General features: G+C 37.9%; 1 protein-coding gene across 2 annotated transcripts in view; it reads right to left on the bottom strand.

Annotated features, from left to right (window-relative positions):
* The window catches only part of UNC13C (unc-13 homolog C), a 590,924-nt gene that overhangs the window by 542,645 nt on the left and 28,318 nt on the right, over positions 1 to 19,961 (bottom strand). The window contains exon 3 of one of the 2 annotated variants that reach the window (XM_058541619.1): positions 4,260 to 7,508. In XM_058541619.1, the coding sequence (XP_058397602.1) occupies positions 4,260 to 7,251 (2,992 nt within the window). In that variant the 5' untranslated portion in view covers positions 7,252 to 7,508. Of the gene's footprint in view, positions 1 to 4,259; positions 7,509 to 19,961 lie in introns of those variants that run through there. The other variant, XM_058541618.1, reaches the window with a different exon arrangement.

The following is a 19,961-nucleotide window of genomic DNA, read 5'->3' as shown; positions in this document are numbered from 1 at the left end:
TCATTTGTGCTAAATGAAAAAGAAAAGAGGTACATGTATATTTATGTATATAGAGTGTCTGAAATGAATGATCTTTCTCTGAAGAAAGAGAGGAGCTGTCTATTTTACTTTCCACTTTGGAATTGTCAGGATTTTGTATGTGTGTGTGTGGTTGTTGTTTTATTTACAAGGGCTGAATGGGATAAATTTATTTACATATAATTCATCAATAACACAATACACATCCGTGGGCCCCATTATAGGACCACAAAATCAAAATTTTCAGTGCCAGGATCCTAATAATTTGTAGTTTTGCAATACCACCATGAGAACAACAACTACAAAATTTCTCCAGATGATTATAACAACCAGTCAGAATGGAATCACTGGTCTAATACTATAAAGTAACAACCTTAGGAAAATTTTTTACATTTAATTACATATCCTAATTGGGAGGCAAAATATTCTATAACTATTTAGAAAACAAAATGCACACCATGATAAAAATATTAGTAATTATGCTAACTATAGATGTCACAGTCTCTTTCAGAATCTACAGACACGCTGGGAATGGCATTTCAAAACAAAACAAGGTTTTTGTTCTTCTGCCAGAGAAATTTGCTTCAAACTGACTTTAGACTCTAATTCCAGGTAAAGTGTACTCAGACTTCAAATACATCATCCTTCAAGTTGCTGTTGTACAGTATTTATTGGGCTCTAGAAGCCTTAATTTATAAGAGGAACCAAGTATTTGAAGTAGAAAAACTGAGAATGAACGATCTCATACCAAAACCTCAGTGCCTTTCATATTATTACTGTTTTCACATGAAAATCCTTTAGTTGGAATAAACCTTGTGGCTAATGCTTCCCTCCATCTTTAATCATGTTTTTCCATCTTAAAACATGAATAAAACAACCTTTGAAGTGAGTAAGCATATGGCTGCTCTAAATAATGAAAATAACCATCCATTTAATTCTAGATCCATCCCGTACTGGCTGTACAACATTGAATAAGCTATGTAAGTTTTCAGCATCTCAGTTTCCTCACCTATAAAATGGGATAATAAGGAATTAGATTCATAGGGGTGTTGTAAGAAGTGAAAAAACAAAAAACAGATAAACTGCCTAAAATTACCTGGTATATAGTAATGTTCAATAATAAGCTTTTATCTCCAACCATACTTCTGAATTCTCAGGAGATAAAGTCATAGTTATCCCATAGCTTGGATTTGGATTTGACTTTGAAGCTTGTGCTTTTTATTTAGTATCCTGCTTCTCTTGATTCAGCATTTGTCCATCACATATTAACTCAGTGCCATCGCTGGATAAAGCATTGATCAGGACACAGTGCAAATGAAAGGATGAAAAAGACAAGACCTCTCACCTCTCGATTACAGTTTAGAAGAGAAAATAAGAAATGCATATAAACTGTCATATAAGGTGGAAGCCCATGCCGTAAGAGGCCGGTATATGGGAATTCAGAGGAGACAATAGTTAATTCCAGTTGACAGGTTGTGCAGGACTGGAGATGGGGGATCAGAGAGTCACCATTATGGTGTGGGGTTCAGGCCAGCTACACAAAAGGTGCCACTCAGCGGGGTCCAGCAACAAGGGAAGAATATAACCTTATGGAGTTTCTGGCTACACATACTCTAAGATGTCTTTCCCACCAGTATGCTGTTCAAGGTGAAGGTTCTCAGAAACATTATCGCCAAATATGCATATAAATAAACATCGAGGTCTCTAAAATCCCTCTTTAGCAGAATCCTGAAGACAAAACTTGAAATAAATAATTCAAATTTATGAGCTTATAATTTCATCAGCCTCTGTCAGAGGAATAGCATCTCACAGAGTTTACAGGAAGAGCTTATGGTCCAATCTTGCAGGGTTAGTAATGGAGAAAAGACAGCACTGCTACCTAATGGTGACTGGGTAGTCATAGAGAGAAAAATCTGTTGGCATCTGCCCAAAGCCCAGTAAGCAGATGGCCACGGGCACAAAATCCACCATGACAATTGGCACCTCATTGGGATGCTCTGAGCAGGGAAGGGGCCTGAAAAATGTCCAACTTTCGCTGCCTTTCCTCCTGAGGCATATTGGTGGCACAGGAGGGGGACAACTGCCTGACAGCTGCCAAGGGGAGAGGAGATGGCCTTTAAAATCTAGGCTACCGCAGCCTGCTAGGTCGTCAATCTGGTGCCTTTCAAGCAACCAAAGATCATCTTAAAGATGTGTATCTGATTTCCTCTAGGATAGATGATACTCAATGGCTTCCATTCACAGGATAACCAGGCTCACAGGATAACAAGCCAAGCTTCAAGATGGTGCAGGGGTCTGAGGCCTCTGTCACCAGCCCTGGTTTGTCAAGTTTATGGCACAAGATTGTTTTACCTATTTTAGGATTCTTAAATTGGTAGTGTATGGATGACCAAGTATATCTATGTTTTCTAAGGATAAGTGCCACTGGATGACTAGGGTTGTTAGCTATTTGAAGGGTCATCACCAGCAACAATCTACTTTGCAGAGGTTTGCTAATTTGGAATTTTTTTAAAGTTGATGAAGAGCCATTTTTTTGTGAAACTTATAGTCTTGTCTTGTTCATAATATTGCCTGACGTTTCGGATACCTGAACCAATTGGCATTGAAAAATTCATCTCTTACGTGACAGGTGTGTGTGCACATGCACATGCACACACACACATACTGTGAAGTCCTAATATGACTTTGAGCAGACTTCTGTGAATCCACAGTAAATAATACACAATATCAAGCTGCTGGCCTGTATATCAAGAAACTATCAGCTGAGTTTCAGCTATAAAGATATCTAACTATTAAAACTCACTCTGAAATAAGATAGATATTATTCCCAGATGAATTATATTTACAAATAATTTGACTACTTTGCACTCTCAAATCAGTTTTAAATATAGTTGGGAACTCTCCCCTGAAAAAATTAACAAAAAAAAAAATCATAGCCAATGCACCCAAGATCCCCTTGACTTATGTTGCTCTTTAAATAAAATACATAGGATGTGCTGTTTCATAAGACAGAATTTTAGAGCAGAGAATCCTAATTGTTATTTCAATTGTCTTAGGGCCTGAAACAGTTTAACAATAAAGCTATCTGATTATTCAAGAATCCACCCATATCAATCAGAAAATTGCCAGTTTGGAGTAGTGTCTGATCACAATTTTGGTCAAGACAAAGAAATCATAATCAGTTACTGGCTGTAGAAATTAGTATATTATATCATAATAGCAAATAACACTTGATCACACAAATATATACTTTTATGAAATATTATGTAGAGTAAATATCTTAAAGATGAAAATGCAATAATCACGGAAACCATTAACAATACATAACTCATTAAAATTGAGATAATATCAAACCGTCTCAAAGATGTAAAGTGATAAGCATATAAACAAAATAAACGGTAAGAGAGTGAGGTAAGTTCAGATGAAGTTTGAGTGAGAAATAAAAAGTCAACAAATGTTTCATTCATGTGCAGCTACTTTTCAAAAGTGCATGATCCAAAATTGTTTCCCCAAGAGATCAAGTAAAATTGTTAGATAAGGTACTTGATTCATTTCCATAATAGGCAAGAGACTTCTACTTCACTCTTTAGGAGGAAACTTCTCAACTCTACCCCCTTACTGACTCCTCAGCGAGTGACTGGTGACCACTCAGGCATGGCCTAGGATTTTGGCTCCATTTCACTCCCTCAGCTGCATCAGTAGGTAATGAGGGAGGCTATGGGCCTCCTTGGGACTGGTTAGGGCTGGCTGTGCAGACCCAGCTCTCTCTACTGGCAGGCCCCAAAGTGTAGACTTGATGGAAAGAGGAGTGGTAAGTGTGGGAGTGCATCTTTCCTAATTCTTTAAGATTAACTGTCCCTTTCTCCCCATCCCTATAAACCTAATAGAACCAAGAAGTAGACCCCACCCTGCTCTTTGATTTCACTCATCCTTTCTTTGATAACGGATGCCACAAAGTTGCTTAATATGAAATGAAGTCTATGCCTAATACTAGCAGAGAAATCTTGGTCCACAGAGTGTAGGGTTCATTTTAGTATGAACTATTTGAAAATATTTTGATTTTAAACTATCAAGCCCAACTTGTTGGTGGAGCTGTCTAAGTAAAATAAAATCCTTCTCAAAATAAACGTGCAAATTCCTTGCAAGTAAATTCTTTCTCCCAAGAGTAAACACAGAACATGCTCTAAAGAAGCATTGTTCAAACACAATTAACTCATAATGTAGCATTTCAATATGAGTACCTCCAGCCAGGATCTTCTCTTCCAATTCTGCCATTTGCTTCTTATAGGCTTTTAAAGCTGCTTCTTTGAAAGAGGGACGGATTCTCTTTGGCTTTGTGATTTCCACAGGCTGTTCAGGGATGTTTTGGTTTTCATCTTCTTTTATTTCCATTTCAGCTGGTGTCTCATTTAAGGGTTCTAAGCCCCCTTCACTAGTCACTTCATCTGCCTGCCCATCATGACCCTCATCTTGTGGGGTTTCATAAGGTGTTTCATATGAAAGGCGATCATATTTCTGCATTTGTTCATCTGTTTCAGTAGTACTAGTCCTGTTTTCTAGCTTAGCAAGGACTTGTTCCATCACTTCAACATAATCTGTTTCGTTATCAGCCACTGGTTCACTGTAGTCCCCCTCATCCTCTGCTTTGTAGTAATAAGGCTCTGTGTAGACATCAGAGTCAAGGGTGGTACTTGATTCATTTGCAGTTGATTGGGACAATGTCCGAAATCTCCCCATTAAGGAAGAGCCACTGTCCTCATACCCACTGAGACTCTGTGTGCTTTTGTTCCATACTACTTCCAAGGCTGATTTAGCTCTCTGCAGTGTAGATCCAAATTTTGGGAAGCTGAAAGTCTTATCAGAAAGGTCAATGCTTAACCGACTATGCCAAGATTTCGGTGGGGCTTCCTCCGAATCATCACTTTGCAATTCACTTTGACTTCGATACATCATAGACAACTGGTTTTGATTTTGGTACAACTCATTAGAATTAGCCTCATGATAAGAATCATATTGGCCAGCCCATTGGCCTTGTGGTTCATTATCCAACCCAGGGCATGGAGATGAATTGTCATCTTGGGTTAAATCATAGCTCTCAGAGTCATCCTGAAGGTCACTGTGGTACTTTCCCAAGTCTTCTAGGTCTTTATTGTAAACATCTAGTTGTTGATCAGATAGACTGTTTGTGTCATAGTAGAAAGCTTCCTGGGTGGATGAATCTAAACCTAAATCAGTTCCTTGCTCTTCTTGATTCCATTCCTTCCATGGAGAAAGATCCTCATGTAAAGAGAGCTGAGAATCACTGTAATGACTTTGGTCTCCAGATGCACATACCATGCCATTACTCATTCCGCTATCCACAGTTTCTGTGTTCTCAATTTTACTCTGCCCTTGGACACCCTGAACAACCTCATTCAAACCTTGATCCTGAGGACTGTCATACAAGGTAGGTGTGCCCTCCTGTTTCCTCTGCCAAAGTTCCTGGTCTGAAGATGACAGGAGGGAGCTTCCATTAGTTCTAGAGAAAAACTGATTTTCTGAAAAATCCTCTGAGTAAGAGTGACACAATTTGGAAAAATCTGATTCAGAACGACTAAGTTTAGCAGTGAAAAAATCACTCTGTGAATGCCAGAGGGTCGTTTCATCTGCATAATGGGTTGTGATTTGTCGTTCCAAGTTACCCGATTCTGGCAATTGTGAAGAAATTTTATCATAATCTGATTTACTCGAGATTCTGCTGCTACTAGCAGTTTTATTCTTGGCTCTGGCATTGTGCGATTTTGAACTTGACTTGGAAGCACTTCCCTTTGTTGGAAACTCTGACTTGGAAAGCACAGCATAACTGTTTCTGTTGAGGTCAGATTCCAGCTCTCCATCACTGTCATTGGGTGACTGCCAATTGTTTTTCTTGATTTTGGGTTCTGGAGTAGACAGCTTTATATCCATGCTCTCATATGTCTGGGAGGATGGTATCCCTCTCTCTTTTCTTTCTCTGATATCATGAGTAAGAATGTCTGTTGAGATACCAATACCTGTTCCTTTGAGTTTATACGATTTTTTTAAAACCGAATCCCTTTGCTGAGGGGTTTCAAAGTACACAAGTATGGGTCGAGGCTTTGCATTTGGGCAGTCCCTTTGGTGTCCTATCCTCTGAGCAAATTCAATTTTAGTAGCATTTGGTGCATCTGTAAAACCCATTTTATCTATTAGAATTTGGTACACTGCACTTTCAACGTATTCAAATCTTTCTTCAGGCACATTTAAAAATCTCAGGCTTGCCTTGCTACCCATATGACCTAAGTGTTTAATATAATCATGGATGTCTCTGGTTTCCCTCCGAGACTGGACAAACCCTGTACGTAGCTGTTCAATTTCACTTTGTACAACCTCTACACTGCTGGAGATCTCATCGATGGAATGCTTAAGAGCATTGACATGCCCTCGTAGTTCAGAAAGCTCTGTTTCGATCTGACTTATTCCCTGAAGTTCCTTAAAGATCATTTCCATGACATCATGTGTTTGGCTAATACAGCCAGAGGAACTGAATCCTGGCTCCAGAGCATTTGTCTTTGGGTTTCGGGCAGTTCTGTCCAAAGATTTGCTTCTTATTCCCCAGGTTTTCTTCATTGTGCTCAACTCGGAATCTGAAGAGACGCACTCTTGACTCTTTTTCCATTTCCTTAGTTTGCGTAAAGCTCCTAGTTTTAAGCTATGTAGAGTGCGTTCCCCATCAGAGCTGCCCTCAGAAGGTGCCAGGCTGCTTGAACTCTTTCTATTGCGTCTGACTGGCATTGTGTGTGTTAACTGTGCCTGGTTTTCCGCACTACTCCTTAGTTCATTGAGTGATTCTGAGTAGGAACTCTCAATTGAAGATAACTCTTGAGGCAGATGTTCATTATCATTGTTGCTTACATTAATATTTTTTTGTAGTCCATTGGCAATAGCTACTCGGTAACTGAATGTTGGTGAGAGGGAAAATTCTTTGTTAGCCTCGTCTTCTTCAGTGGATAAGTTGCGAGTGGACGAACACTTTGCAATTTTCTTTACTGTGCTTTTCAAGGTATTAGAAAGTTTGGGGGTTTTGGTCAGGCCAGCAGTAGGAAAGTCTTCATCCCTTTTCTGCTGACGATTCTCTTTTTTTTTGGTTGTATTTCCCAATTTCTTTGTAAACATTCCTTTGCAAAGCTTGTGTATGTAAGGTAAAATCAGGCTCTTGAAAAGATTAGCCACCATGGAGAGCAATTAAAGCAAGCTTTTCTGCCCCAAAGAAGTAAACAAGGTATCAGGATGGAAATCTGTAAATCCAAGGCAAGCATCACTGTTCAGATGTTCTGTGAATCATTGAAAATAGCAGGAAGGGTAGGCGTAGCTCTGCCACAGTGTCAATGTCCTGTGAAAACCAGAAGCCAAGCTCCATTTATGAAAGACATTCTCTCTTGGAGAAGGGGTTTCACGAGTCTCTCTCATTTCCACATAACTTCATGTAGTGTCTAAAAGAAAGGAATGTTAAAATGAATGTCAGAATTCAATTCTAGATTTATCCCATTTCTAACATTTTCCAAAAGTTTTCAAGATATACAATGTGTGAAAAATTGCAGAGGGAGCAGGGGAATATCTGATTTTCGACACACACTTTTAAAAGAACTAGAAAGCAAGCCAGGACCAATAAGTATGTTTAAATTATATATATTTTTTCCTAAATCACTTATGGGGGGACACAATTGAAACAGTAACAAAAGGTAACAATGATTATTTAGAACAAGTTGTGTAAGATGACAGGCAAATTTAAAAAGCTATAGTAACTGCATGGTATTATCATTTCCACTCTATTTCCTTTCCTAAAATTGCATTTATTTACACAAACACAAACATTTAAATTTAAATGTATTCCCCCCACCCCAGACAAAATTCATCAAATTATTGTTATCCATATATGCAAGACCTTTTCTTATTCAAATAATCTTTTACTTTTATAGGTATTCAATGACTGGGAATTTCTTAAATAATGATTGAAGTAATACAAGTAAGAAATATTTCATATGATGAAGTAAAGACCAAGAGAAAATACATCTTATATAGCCATCAAATTTGTCAATAGAGTATCATGAGTTGAAAAAAATAGGAGGTTATATAAAGTTAGGCATCGTAACAATGATAAAAATACAATAGGAAAATATTGAAAATGTAGATAATATCCAAGTTTTCAGAGGATGTGACTTGAGAGAGCAGAGCCATTCTAATCAACTAGTGCAGCCTTGTGGCAGATGGCAGGACACCCATCCCCAGGGTTAGGACCATGACTGGAGATAGGGTACCAATTCACAAAAAGGAATTGTGCCACAAAGAAAATATGCCTACGGATAATCAAGAAGTGGTCAGACATAATTTATCCTATGATTTGGTGTCTTATAATGCAAACGACCACACAAGTTAATACTCTTTATGATAGCTAGTATCTTGAATTATGTGAAGAAGAGAAGAAGGAGGAGGAGGAAGGGGAGGAGGAGAAAGTTTACATTAATCTCCCCGGTTTGCTAGCATAATGCCTTGTATGTGGTAGGTATTCAAGTACAATTTTGTAGAATTGAACTTACTATTTTATTGTTGAAATATATCCCAGAATAATGGTTAACAGCTCAAAGACTTTGTTGACATTGGACTACATATTTGGGTACAAATATAATCTATTTAATTCTCTAAAGAATGCATCATAAACTGCACATTGTTTCAGGAGCTGATTGACTCTTTTTCAGCTTCCTCCACTTGGAAATCTGCCATTTTCACTGCCCTCAGTCTCTGCAGGGACTTGGGGAATACATTTTCTGGCCACGAGCCAAGCTTCACAAGAGACAGGACAATGTATATGAGAAAGAGAAGCAAAAAGATGGAGGAGAGAAAGAGACTGACTCTAAAGAAGTCCATGTCTTCTGGGTTTCATAAGCTGTCAGAGTCTAATTCCTCTTGTCTGAAACAAGTTGGTATTCATGCACAATTACAAGCCAGTACCTATTTTCCACTATAAAAAATGTCAAGAAATTGACTCCTGAATTAAATTCAAAAAATATTTATTATACCCTTACATGACCTCTCCTCGTGGAGAAAAGATTTTGGAAAGTTAAGTAGTAGTAGGGTAGATAAATTATTTTAAAACTAAGTTTGGTAGAATAAACTGTTGCACTAATCACTCAATCCAGGATCCTGGGTCTCCCAAATCTAGAAACAAATGCTTACTTTCTGTCTAAATGAAAGCAGTGATTTTGTCGATGCCTCTGATGTTTTCATGAAACTGTGTCTAGACTTCCTGACCTGCATTACAATAGTTCAGAACTATTGTTCTAAGTAATAACTTTGGAAAAATTTTGAGTAGGAATACTCATCCTGAATTGAAACCCTGCCTCAAAAACACAAACCCAAGGGCATGAGTCCACTGTTACACTAATAGACTCAATTGCTGTATGTTCCAACTACATAGGATGATTTGTTATTCTCTAAGGCTCTATGCTCCTTCACACCTCAGTAACTTTTCTGTTCTCTCTACCTAGAATATCATTCATGTCAAGCCCTCTCTTGTGTTTAAATTCCAAAATCATTCGTCCTGTAAAGACTTCACTAACCACCCAAACTGAGCTTTTCTCTCCCTTTACCACACTCTCCCACAACCCAGTTCATAGGTAATTAGAATTCTTCTGTATTTTAATCTCACTTCTGTCCCCATCCACTGAACTATGCCCAACTTGAAGGGTAAAACTATGACTTGTTCAATTTTAAACATCCTGAACCCAGCACACATAATAAGTACTCAATAAATATTTATTGAAGAATTGGCCCAAAGGGTACAAAGTTTCATTTACGCAAGATGAATAAGTTGTAAATATCTACTGTACAGCATAGTGCTTACAGTTAATAATACTGTCTTGTATACACAAAATTTTTGCTAAAAGGGTAGATCTTATGTTAAATTTTCATACTACAAAATAATAATAAATAAAGAAGGAAAGGTGGGAGGCAGCTTTCGGAGATGATGGATATGTTTATGGCGTAGATTGTGGTGACGGTTTCAGGGATGCATACTTATCTACAAACTCATTAAAAAAAAAAAAAAAAGAACTGGCTCACATTTCAGCCACTTACTAAATATCTTCACTTGGTTGTCCAAAATTAAACTCCATCCAAACCCAAGTTGTTTTCTTGAATTATTAATCTCAATTAATATCATCATAATTCTCCACTTTTGTTGTTAGTACCCTCCAGTTGATTCCTACTCCTGGCAACACTGTAGTACAGCAGGGCAGAACCCTGCCCAGTCTTTTCTTGTCATCCTCTCTTCTTCCCACACTATATCAGAAAATACTCTGCTGTTCTTCACAGGGTTTTCATGACCAATTTTTTGGAAGTGGGTGGCCACATCCTTCTTCCTAGTCTGTCTTAGTCTAGAAGCTCCACTGAAATCTGTCCACCATGGGTGACCCTGTTGGTATTTGAAATACCAGTGACATAGCTTTCAGCATCACAGAAACACACAGCTGCCACAGTATGACAACCAACAAGATGGGTGGTGTGGTTCCCTGACCAGGAAACGAACCTGGGCTGCAGCACTCCCCAAATCTTAACCACTACCGCTAGGGCTGGCTAATTATCCACTTACCTGGGACACATACCCAGGAATCATTCTAGATTCCATATGATCCATCCCATAACTACACCTGATATGAGTAAGTCACCTCATCCCACTAGTAACGCCTTAGTTCTGAACTCCACAATTTCTCATCTGGACTATCACAATTGTATCCCATATTGCCATCCTAACTCTAATTTGGCCCTTTTCTCAAATCCTCCTCTCTAAAATTAATATATTTTAAAATATATAAATCCTCCTACTTAAAATACTGCCAGTTTTAACAGCTTCATTTCCTGTCACTCTGACAAGTACAGCTGCCCCAGTCGCGCTGGGATAGTAACAGTTCCCTGACTGCCGTAATATTGCCTTAACAATGTGCCTTTTTCCATGCTGTTTCTTCTGCCTCCATTCCTTTTCCCTTCCCTCTGCCCCTACATGTCTCTCTCACGAATATCTCTAGAATATCTGTAAATCTTAGATCCAGTAGGGATCAGCATCAGCTTGTTTGACCTTGCGAGAGTCGGCACTTCCTCCTCTGTGCTCCCACAACACCTTCAATATACATTTGTTATGGTAACTTTCACAATATAATAATTATTGATATGAAATGGTTTATATATGTCTCTTTCTCTCAAATATGATTGTGAACTCTTGAAGAGCAGGGACTGTGTTCTATTTAATTTTAAATATTCATAGTGCTTGATATGTAGTAGACTCGTGATGTTTGTTGGACAAATGGATAAATATATAAACAAATGAAAGAATGGACAAATAATAAACCCATGAACTAATAGATAGACGATAAATATTCCAAGAAGCTTGAACTGGCTGAACCTGGCCTTAAACAATCCAGAGGAAGAGATGCAGTGTGAGCAGAAGGCAGGCATCACAAACATTCATGTCACGTCCAAAGATGGAGAAGCATTCACCTTGGAGAAAGATGGGAACTCCAGGGAGATGAGTTTGGATGGGCAAAATGGTAACAATGTGGAAAGTTTTGATAGTTAGGCTGACAAGTTCCATCTGATGAGGAGGCTCTAATGGCTATTGGTTTTCAGCATGTTCAGCACGGCCTCTTGATCCAGATTACCTGCATTGGAATCTGAGATATATCAGCTGTGTGATATTGAGAAAGTTAACTTCTACACTGCCCTCATTTGTCCATTTATTAAACTGGGATAGAAATAATATCTCCTCAAAGGATAGTTGTAAGGTTTAAATGAGTTAACACATATAAAGTTCCTAGAACACAGCCAAGCTGAGTAATATTCGTTGTCATTAGTACTGGGAAGGGTAGTGAAAAGATGCAAGAAGTATTTACAGAAGATTAATTGGGCGGTATCTGTTGTGGAATTAAGGTGGACAGAAGTAGGAGGCAACCTTGGAATCCTGTTCAGTTGGAGGATAAGAAGAAGAACAAAGACATTCTACAGAAGCAATTGGAAGGGAAATAGAAGATGCCTTACATCTATATGGTCCAGCGACAACTTTCCAATATTGAAATCTCACCTTCCCAGTTACTGGTTCCTTTCTTCTGTGTGTGTGTGTGTGTGTGTGTGTGTGTGTGTGTGTGTGTATCTGTGTGTATGTTACCATCATAAAACCACAGCTGCCTTAGCAGCAATGTTAGTGAGTCTCAAATATCAACTGTGGAACTTCCTTCAGACAAGCAACCAGGGTAGGGAAGGAAGCTGACATTTAATAAGCACCTGTTATGCTCCATAAAATTAAACAACCCCAATTAATCCTCATAGATACTCTCTGAAGAAAGTATTAGTATGCCCATTTTACAGATGAGGAAATATGAGGTTTAAAGAGATATGGCCAAAATTACACAGCTGATGAATGCACCATGTATCTCTCCCTTCCAATAGGTTCATCCAGAGCTTTAGGAAATATAACTAAAGCAAAAAATACCTTGGTCTTTAGTCCTGGAGTCTATGAGGCTCCCAGTTGCATGTAAAGTGAATATTATCAGTGGAAATTGACACATGTCCTAACACCCACCCCACATAAACCCACATACTTACTCCCCTCTCTGAAGTTTAATTTTTTTAATGGAAATAGCCCAGATCAGGACAAAATCAGTATTGGCGAGAGGTAGGCCGAGTTGGGTGCGGGGTTGAGGAAATGGGAGGAGACCAGGATAACATCACATGATTCTCAACTACTTGATTTCAAATCTCATACTTACCCTCTAGTTGTGTTACCTTTAATTACACAGCCACACATTATTTTTGGTAACAAAATTTAGGGGTAAGATTTAGGGGTTGGGAAGGAGATCTTTGAGAGAGATTAAAATACTAGACTATGTTGTTATGGGAAGCCTTAGTAATAATACCTATATATTACTTACTATGTGCCAAGCACTGTGTACATAATTTTCTAAAATTTATTTCATTTTTTTCAAATAATAGTTGTGTGAAATAAGTATTATCATTTTCCAGATAAGGAAGCTGAGGTCTAGAGCTTTTAGGAAATTTGACTTAGACAATGCAATTAACAAGCAACACAACCTTTACTCCAAGCCCCAGATTTGGACTGTAAGTGTATAAACTCTGAAACTAATATAAGAGTTGAATGGGGAGTAAAATAATTTTTACAGGTATGTTAAATTCCTTTTGTGAGACTTATTTAATAGGACTATAAAGCTAGATGCCCTTGTGGGATAAAAGAGCTAATGAACCTTTAAACAGTCAGCAATTTATTGCTAAATCATTACCAGAATTAAGTTAAAGCATTTTCAGATCAATAAACAATTTTATGTTCCTTACCAAATGCAGTAAAGTAGGTAAACTGGGTATTTAGGTGTTAACTTGCAAGAGAGAGACACAAGACAAGGAGACGCAATCTGATACATCCCTAATAGGTCACCTCCCCAAGTCCTGCCCTCTCTGCTTAAGCATGATGCTTGTCTTATAGTCCCTGACTCTGTCTCCTGAATTCCCCCCTTTGGCCTAGGAAGCCCATGCTTATCACTTGAGTTTCTGACTTATTTTCTATTATGTGCTTAATCTGTGCTCCGAGCCCAGTTGAGTAACCTCACTCTTAACTGCTCCTTCACTTGCACTGAGTATGTGTTAAGCGTCCTGGACTGTGTTAGGATGATAATTAATCCCCCACCAGAAGATAGTAAGAAAGCCTCTGCTTCTCATTGCACAGCACCTCAGCAGTAAATACCCTATATTATATGATTGCTGGTTTAAAAGAAATTTTCCAAAAATAAATAAAAGAGAAATACATAAACATGGTTCACCATATATCTGTTCAACAGCAAATTCTTGGTGATTTGGAAGGTAGCTGACTGAAAGAAACTTCTCATCAGGTGAGAAGAGCTGCTGCTGCAGAGAAGGAGCCAAAAACAAAGAAGAGCGAGAAGGCGCCAGTGGAAAGCAGCATTGGCCAGCAAAAAGAACAGATAACTTTATAAACAGGATCCTTAAAGCACAGCAAAGGAGAAGACCAGGGTAGCTGGAGATGGAAGGGAAAGCTAGCCACACCAACAGCTAGTGAGGATCCACAAGGACTGACAAGAGGAAGCATCCGGTAGTTGGGACAAGGCAGGTGATGAGAAAATAAGTTGTTATCACAGATCAAGTTTTAAGAAGCATCTTTTAGATTGTCTTTATTGGGTCAAAGCAGATTTATACCTGTTTTATATATCTTTTTCCTATGAAATAGTAAAAGGATTGTATGTATAATGTAACTGATGGTCACAGGGATGACTATGACAATGAAAATTGCTGAAACAGTAACATATGAAATGATGTTCCTGTGAAAGATTCATTTTTTGCCTGATGTCAAGGGAAAAACAATAAACCAATACGTATTAAAAATTTTCCAACAAAAATAATCAAACCAGAAAGGGATGAAGAGGTTTATCCTAAGCTAATAAATTCTTTTTAAAAAATAAACAGAAAGATCCATTTCCCCAAGAATGAAACCTAAAAGATCCATGTCCTTTTAATTCTAGCTATTTAGATATTTTGTGAATTTCTTCATCCATCTACAGCTCATCTACATTTTTACTCACTTCCATTGTTGCTGCTTTGGTTTAGGAGTAAACAATGACATCTAGTACCAATATTTCTATAAGCACTTTTGAATCTACAAAGTGCTTTTTGTATGTATCAACTCATATGATCTTCATGGTGACCTTGTAAGGGTATTATCTCCAGTTTTGGCTGGGAATGATGAGCCTCATAGATGCTAAAGTAGTTGCCTGTGTCTCCTGACTCCGAAGCTTGGTTCCTTCACTATAATAATTTACATGCTCCTTACTTTAGACCTTTAATATTGCAGTAGTTTACTGGCCTCCTAAAGTAATATTCCCCACCATTCCAAACCATCCCATGAACTGATTTCTATCTAATATTCCTTAATTTTATTTTCCATCATTTTCGTCTTCTCAGTCTCCTACTACAGACTATTGCATACCCTCTACTCTGGGCCACTTCATGGTTCCATGGATCCACTAAGCTTATTCTTTCATTGTTTATTTTATACTTGTTTTTCACTCTGCCTAGAATGTCCTCCAGCTAATCTGGTCTCAATCATTTAAAAGATAGATCTAGTCTAATATTTTCCACAAAAGTTTCTTTAACTACTAAGTCACCTTTTCTTTTTCCTATAGTCCTTATAGTCTGCACCATGATATTTAGTCCTTAATTATTCTTCTAAACTATTTACCAAATAGCTTTTGTATATGTTTTTCCAGTGTTTAATGTCTATCATATGCCAGACACTGTCTTGAGTGCTTTGTATAGATTACTACATTAATATTTGATCATAATTTCTACAGTAGGTACCGTTATTAATCCCTTTTTTTCTTCCTGAGGAAGACTCATCCTGCGCTAACATCTGTTGCCAATCTTCCTCTTCTTTTGCTTGAGGAAGATTAGCTCTGAGCTAATATTAGTGCCAATCTTCCTTTTGTATGTGGGATGCTGCCACAGCATGGCTAGTGAGTGATGTAGTTCCACGCCCAGGATCTGAACCTGCAAACTCAGGCTGTCAAAGCGGAGTGCTCAGAACCTTAACTACTCAGCCATGGGGCTGGACCCCCATTTTACAGATGCACAAACTGAGAACCTGGGTAGCTAGCCCAAAGTTACACAGCTGGAAAGTATGTGGCTAGAATTGCAACCCAAACTGACTGACTTCACAGTCTTTTCTCACAATGACCATGCTACACTGGTATGCCCATAAGGACCAACTAGAGAAAAAGGTGGTCACCTATGTAGTATGTTTGAAGAAGAACTCCTCCATCAATAAGAATCTATACTAGTTTCTACTATTAGAGCGTTATTCCTTTTATTTAAGATTTTGGTCCTTGTGGAAATACAAATCTTACCTAGGGGACCCTATATTTTAAGGCTTATTTGCTACTTTGTAACTTGGTATAATTGGTTTGTGAGAACATTCCTCAAGAGTAGGAGGGAGAACAGAGACAACAAGGAGGTTGAGGATGGGAAGAGTCTACCACCAAAGGGAATAAATAGGAGGATAGGCCAGAAATGAGACTCCAAGAAGCCTAGAATAAGCTTTGCCCATTTACTGTTTTGGCCATGGCCCAGCCCAATTCCCAGATAGACTGCACACCCTTTGCAGGTCTTTTTCAGCCTCTGTAACTTCTGCCCATTCACCTGTAGAGAGCAGAGACCAGGTACTCTGGCTCATGGATGAACAATTTAGAATGATATCAACCCAGAGCCAAGTTGTTTGTCATGGGTTTTTTCTGTTTGTTTGTTTTACTTTCAGAATCCACCCTTATTTTCCCCAACAAAATCCGAAGTGGAAACTCAATGAATACGACTGATAAAAGCAGAGCTCCTTCGGTTGAATTAAGAGACCAGGGCAGGAGTCTCATTTTACCTGCTGCCTCCACATGAGCTGCAGCACATACAGCCCCTCTACAGGGTCCTAGGGCTTGGAGAATACAGCTTGAACAGCACTAATCCTTAAATTGTGCACAGCATGAAATGAAAACCCAGAAAGGTCAAAACACTTGCCTGAGTTCACACAGCAGAGCCGGAACAAAAATGCAGGTCTCCTGCCCCGACTTCACTGTTTTTTTCTCCCTGTGCTGTGCTGCCTTCCTCTAAAGCAATCACACCCAAGGGTTTGGCATTTTCCCACTGTGCCCAATGTTCTCTGATATGGTAATCTAACTCTAGCCTTAAATAATTTGACTTTTACCCTGATTCTCTATAGTCAATGTCTGTAATTTTCTGGAAATGAAAGTCCTTTGATATTGAAAGGAATTTCTAAAGAAAACTTTGTGAGCATTTTTGACATGTGTTGGAATTTTTACTAGAGACTTAAGCTGTGTAAAGGAAAGCCATTGAGAAGAAACACCATTCTAGAGCAAAAATTACTACTAGTTCTAATGTTTCCCGTGTCTCTGTCCTACTAGTTTGGTTGGACACATTACCAGCCCAGTGTCCTGTGCCAAGGCAAGGCCCCAGATCCCTGTGAGAATAAATTACACACCCCCCACCTGTGCTTCCTATACACTTTTTGATATCTCCATCCTAATGGGAAATGTCTACTGTCTTCAATATGTTAAAATGATTAATCCTTAAAAAAACTTTACAAGGTAAAATATTACTCTCATTTTAAAAACAAGAAAATCAAGACTCAGAGACCCTAAGTGACTTACTCAAGACTTACTCGAGTGATAGGGCTAGAATTTGAACAATTTCTGTGTGGTTCCCAAAACATACTATGTCACACTGTTCAGATAAGATAACATCAGTTATATTGGGGAGCACGTCCATCCTTGGTGAATAGGAGGCATATTCCATTTGGTGCCCAGCTAAGCTCCATAATACACCATTCATTACTTTAGGGGAGGGGCATAGGATGGAGGCTTAAGCCAGACTGCTTGCTTTGAATCATGGCTCTGCCACACACTAGCTGTGCACAATGAGCAAACTGTTTAACCTGTTTTTTCCTCAGTTTCCTCATCTGACAAATGAGATAATAATGATACCAACTCACTCATGTTGCTGTAAGGATTAAGTAAGAGATAATTACAGGAGTGCCTGCAACATGAGAAGTACTCAAAAATGTTAGTTATTGTTATTAACAAATAATAGTAAGATTCCCATCTGAGCAGATCTTTCCTCTACCCCTACTCCTTTCCTGACTGTAGGAGAGCCAAGAAGGTCCCCTTGTAACACAGTCCCTCCTTTGTGTTCATTTAGAGTAATGCAAATTGCCCAATTTTTTTTTTCAAGGTAGAGTAAGAATCACACTAATCCTGAAGGCTAGTAAGGAAGATAAAAATTAGTAGTGTTATATGTAGTTAATAGTTATTTCTTTTAAAATGTTGCATACTCTAAAGGAATGGATAAGACACTCACAACAATGATTTAATTGTATTTTACTGATTTTAAGACTCACATATTTTTACATTTTAACATTTCTGAAACTAGGATTGGGACCACAAAGACTTCACATTCCTCATGTATAAACCAGGGATGATATTATCTATTTCCTAGGGGTGTTTGCGAGATGTGTAAGATCATGTGATAACGAGAGTGAATCCATCTATCACATTTCTTGGTGGGGCACATTGTTTGGTTTCATTTATATGTATTTTCTTCCTTATCACTCCCTTTCTTACCCCAACAAAATGTTATTTAACCCAAAACTCATGAAGATAGCCAGTGTCTTAAATTCCTTACTTGGCAAGTTGGATTCTAGGTCCAGGTCAAGCAATATCTCCCTACAGAAGTCTCCCTGTTGGCCCAGGCAAGAGTTAATGTGTCCCTCCATCTGTGTCACAGTTCATTTGGACATCATAGATACAATCTCTGAAGTATACACACACCTTTACTATGCTGCATTATGTTATTATAGCAATATTATGAGGTAATATAATGCCTCATTTTTGCATCTGTTTTCCCTAATGGAATGTATCAGGGTGCCTGATATTTAATAGCTGTTCAATTAATTTTCAAAAAGAAAAAAAGTAATTAATAAATGTACCAAAATATTTCATAAACTATCACTAATTCGCTCAACCATAAATAGAACTCGACCTAAATATTAATAGGGTGGAAGGGAAAAGGAGTTATCGTGTTCTTGATACAAATTTAATACTCTCCAAGATGAAGTAATTATCATACTTTCTGAAAGAGTACAGTTCAAATTTATAAGGTATTATTGTATTTCTACAGGAGTTGCCTACACAATAAAATGTTTCAAAAATGCGTCATGCTAAAATGACACTAAATATATCTATAACAAGAAATTAAGAATATTGCTGGCAACTTGGTACATCGATTAGATGTCCACATGTCTAATTAATGAAATCTAAAGAGCTCTGCACTTTGAGTTTCTCAATAAAAATCTGTCCACAAAGTATTCTTCATAGATGATTAGGTGCTGCTAGCTCATTTTGCTCAGTTTTATTACTTTTGATCTGTTCAAAAACTCACTCTAATGCCAAAAGTACATCCTTAAAGGCAACACAATGAGTTAGTAATTAGTGACAATTTCAGGCTTATTTCTAACTAGCCAAGAAGCACATGGAAATGTGGTCTTATGGTATTAATTATCAGGAAAATGAAAATTAAAAACCAAAATGAGGTACCATTTCATACAGACAAAAATGGCTAAAATTTTAAAAGACTGATTACACCAAATGCTGGAGAGGATGTGGAGCAGCTAGAACTTTTATGCATTAAAGAGGTCAATGTAAAAGAATGACTTTAGAAACTGGCAGTTTCTCATAAAGTTAATCCTACACTTATACTACAATCCAGCAATTGCATTCCTAAGCATTTACCCACGAGAAATTAAGACTTATTTTCTCAAACAAACTTGTATAAGAATTTTTATGGTAGCTTTATTATTAATAGCCAAACAGTGGGAAAATATCCATCAGGAAGAGAATGGATACACAAATTACAGTATATTAAAATAATGGAGCACTAATCAGCAATAAAAAAAGAATGAATCACCATTATAGGTGACTCTCAAAAACATTACACTGAGCAGAAGTAGCCAGACACAAGAGAGTAAATAGTCTATGATTCCACTTATAACAAGTTCAAAGCAAGACTAATTTATGATACTAGAAGTCTGAAAAATTGTTGCCTATGAAGGGTGGAGACTGACTTGAAGGGGACATGAGAAAACTTTGTGGATGGATAGAAACGCTCTACATCTTAATTGGGGTAACAGGCGTGTTCATTTTTTAAAATTCTTCACATCGTAAATTTGAGCATTTCACTGTTTGGAAATCTTATTCCAATAAAAACTATGTAAATAAATAAATATAAATAAAAATATAGAACGTACGTTGATAATGGCA

Source organism: Diceros bicornis, chromosome 5, assembly GCF_020826845.1.
Source record: "Diceros bicornis minor isolate mBicDic1 chromosome 5, mDicBic1.mat.cur, whole genome shotgun sequence".
Taxonomy (NCBI): Eukaryota; Metazoa; Chordata; class Mammalia; order Perissodactyla; family Rhinocerotidae; genus Diceros; species Diceros bicornis.
The sequence above is the reverse complement of the archived record's forward strand: the minus strand, read 5'-3'. Positions and strand labels throughout refer to the sequence as shown.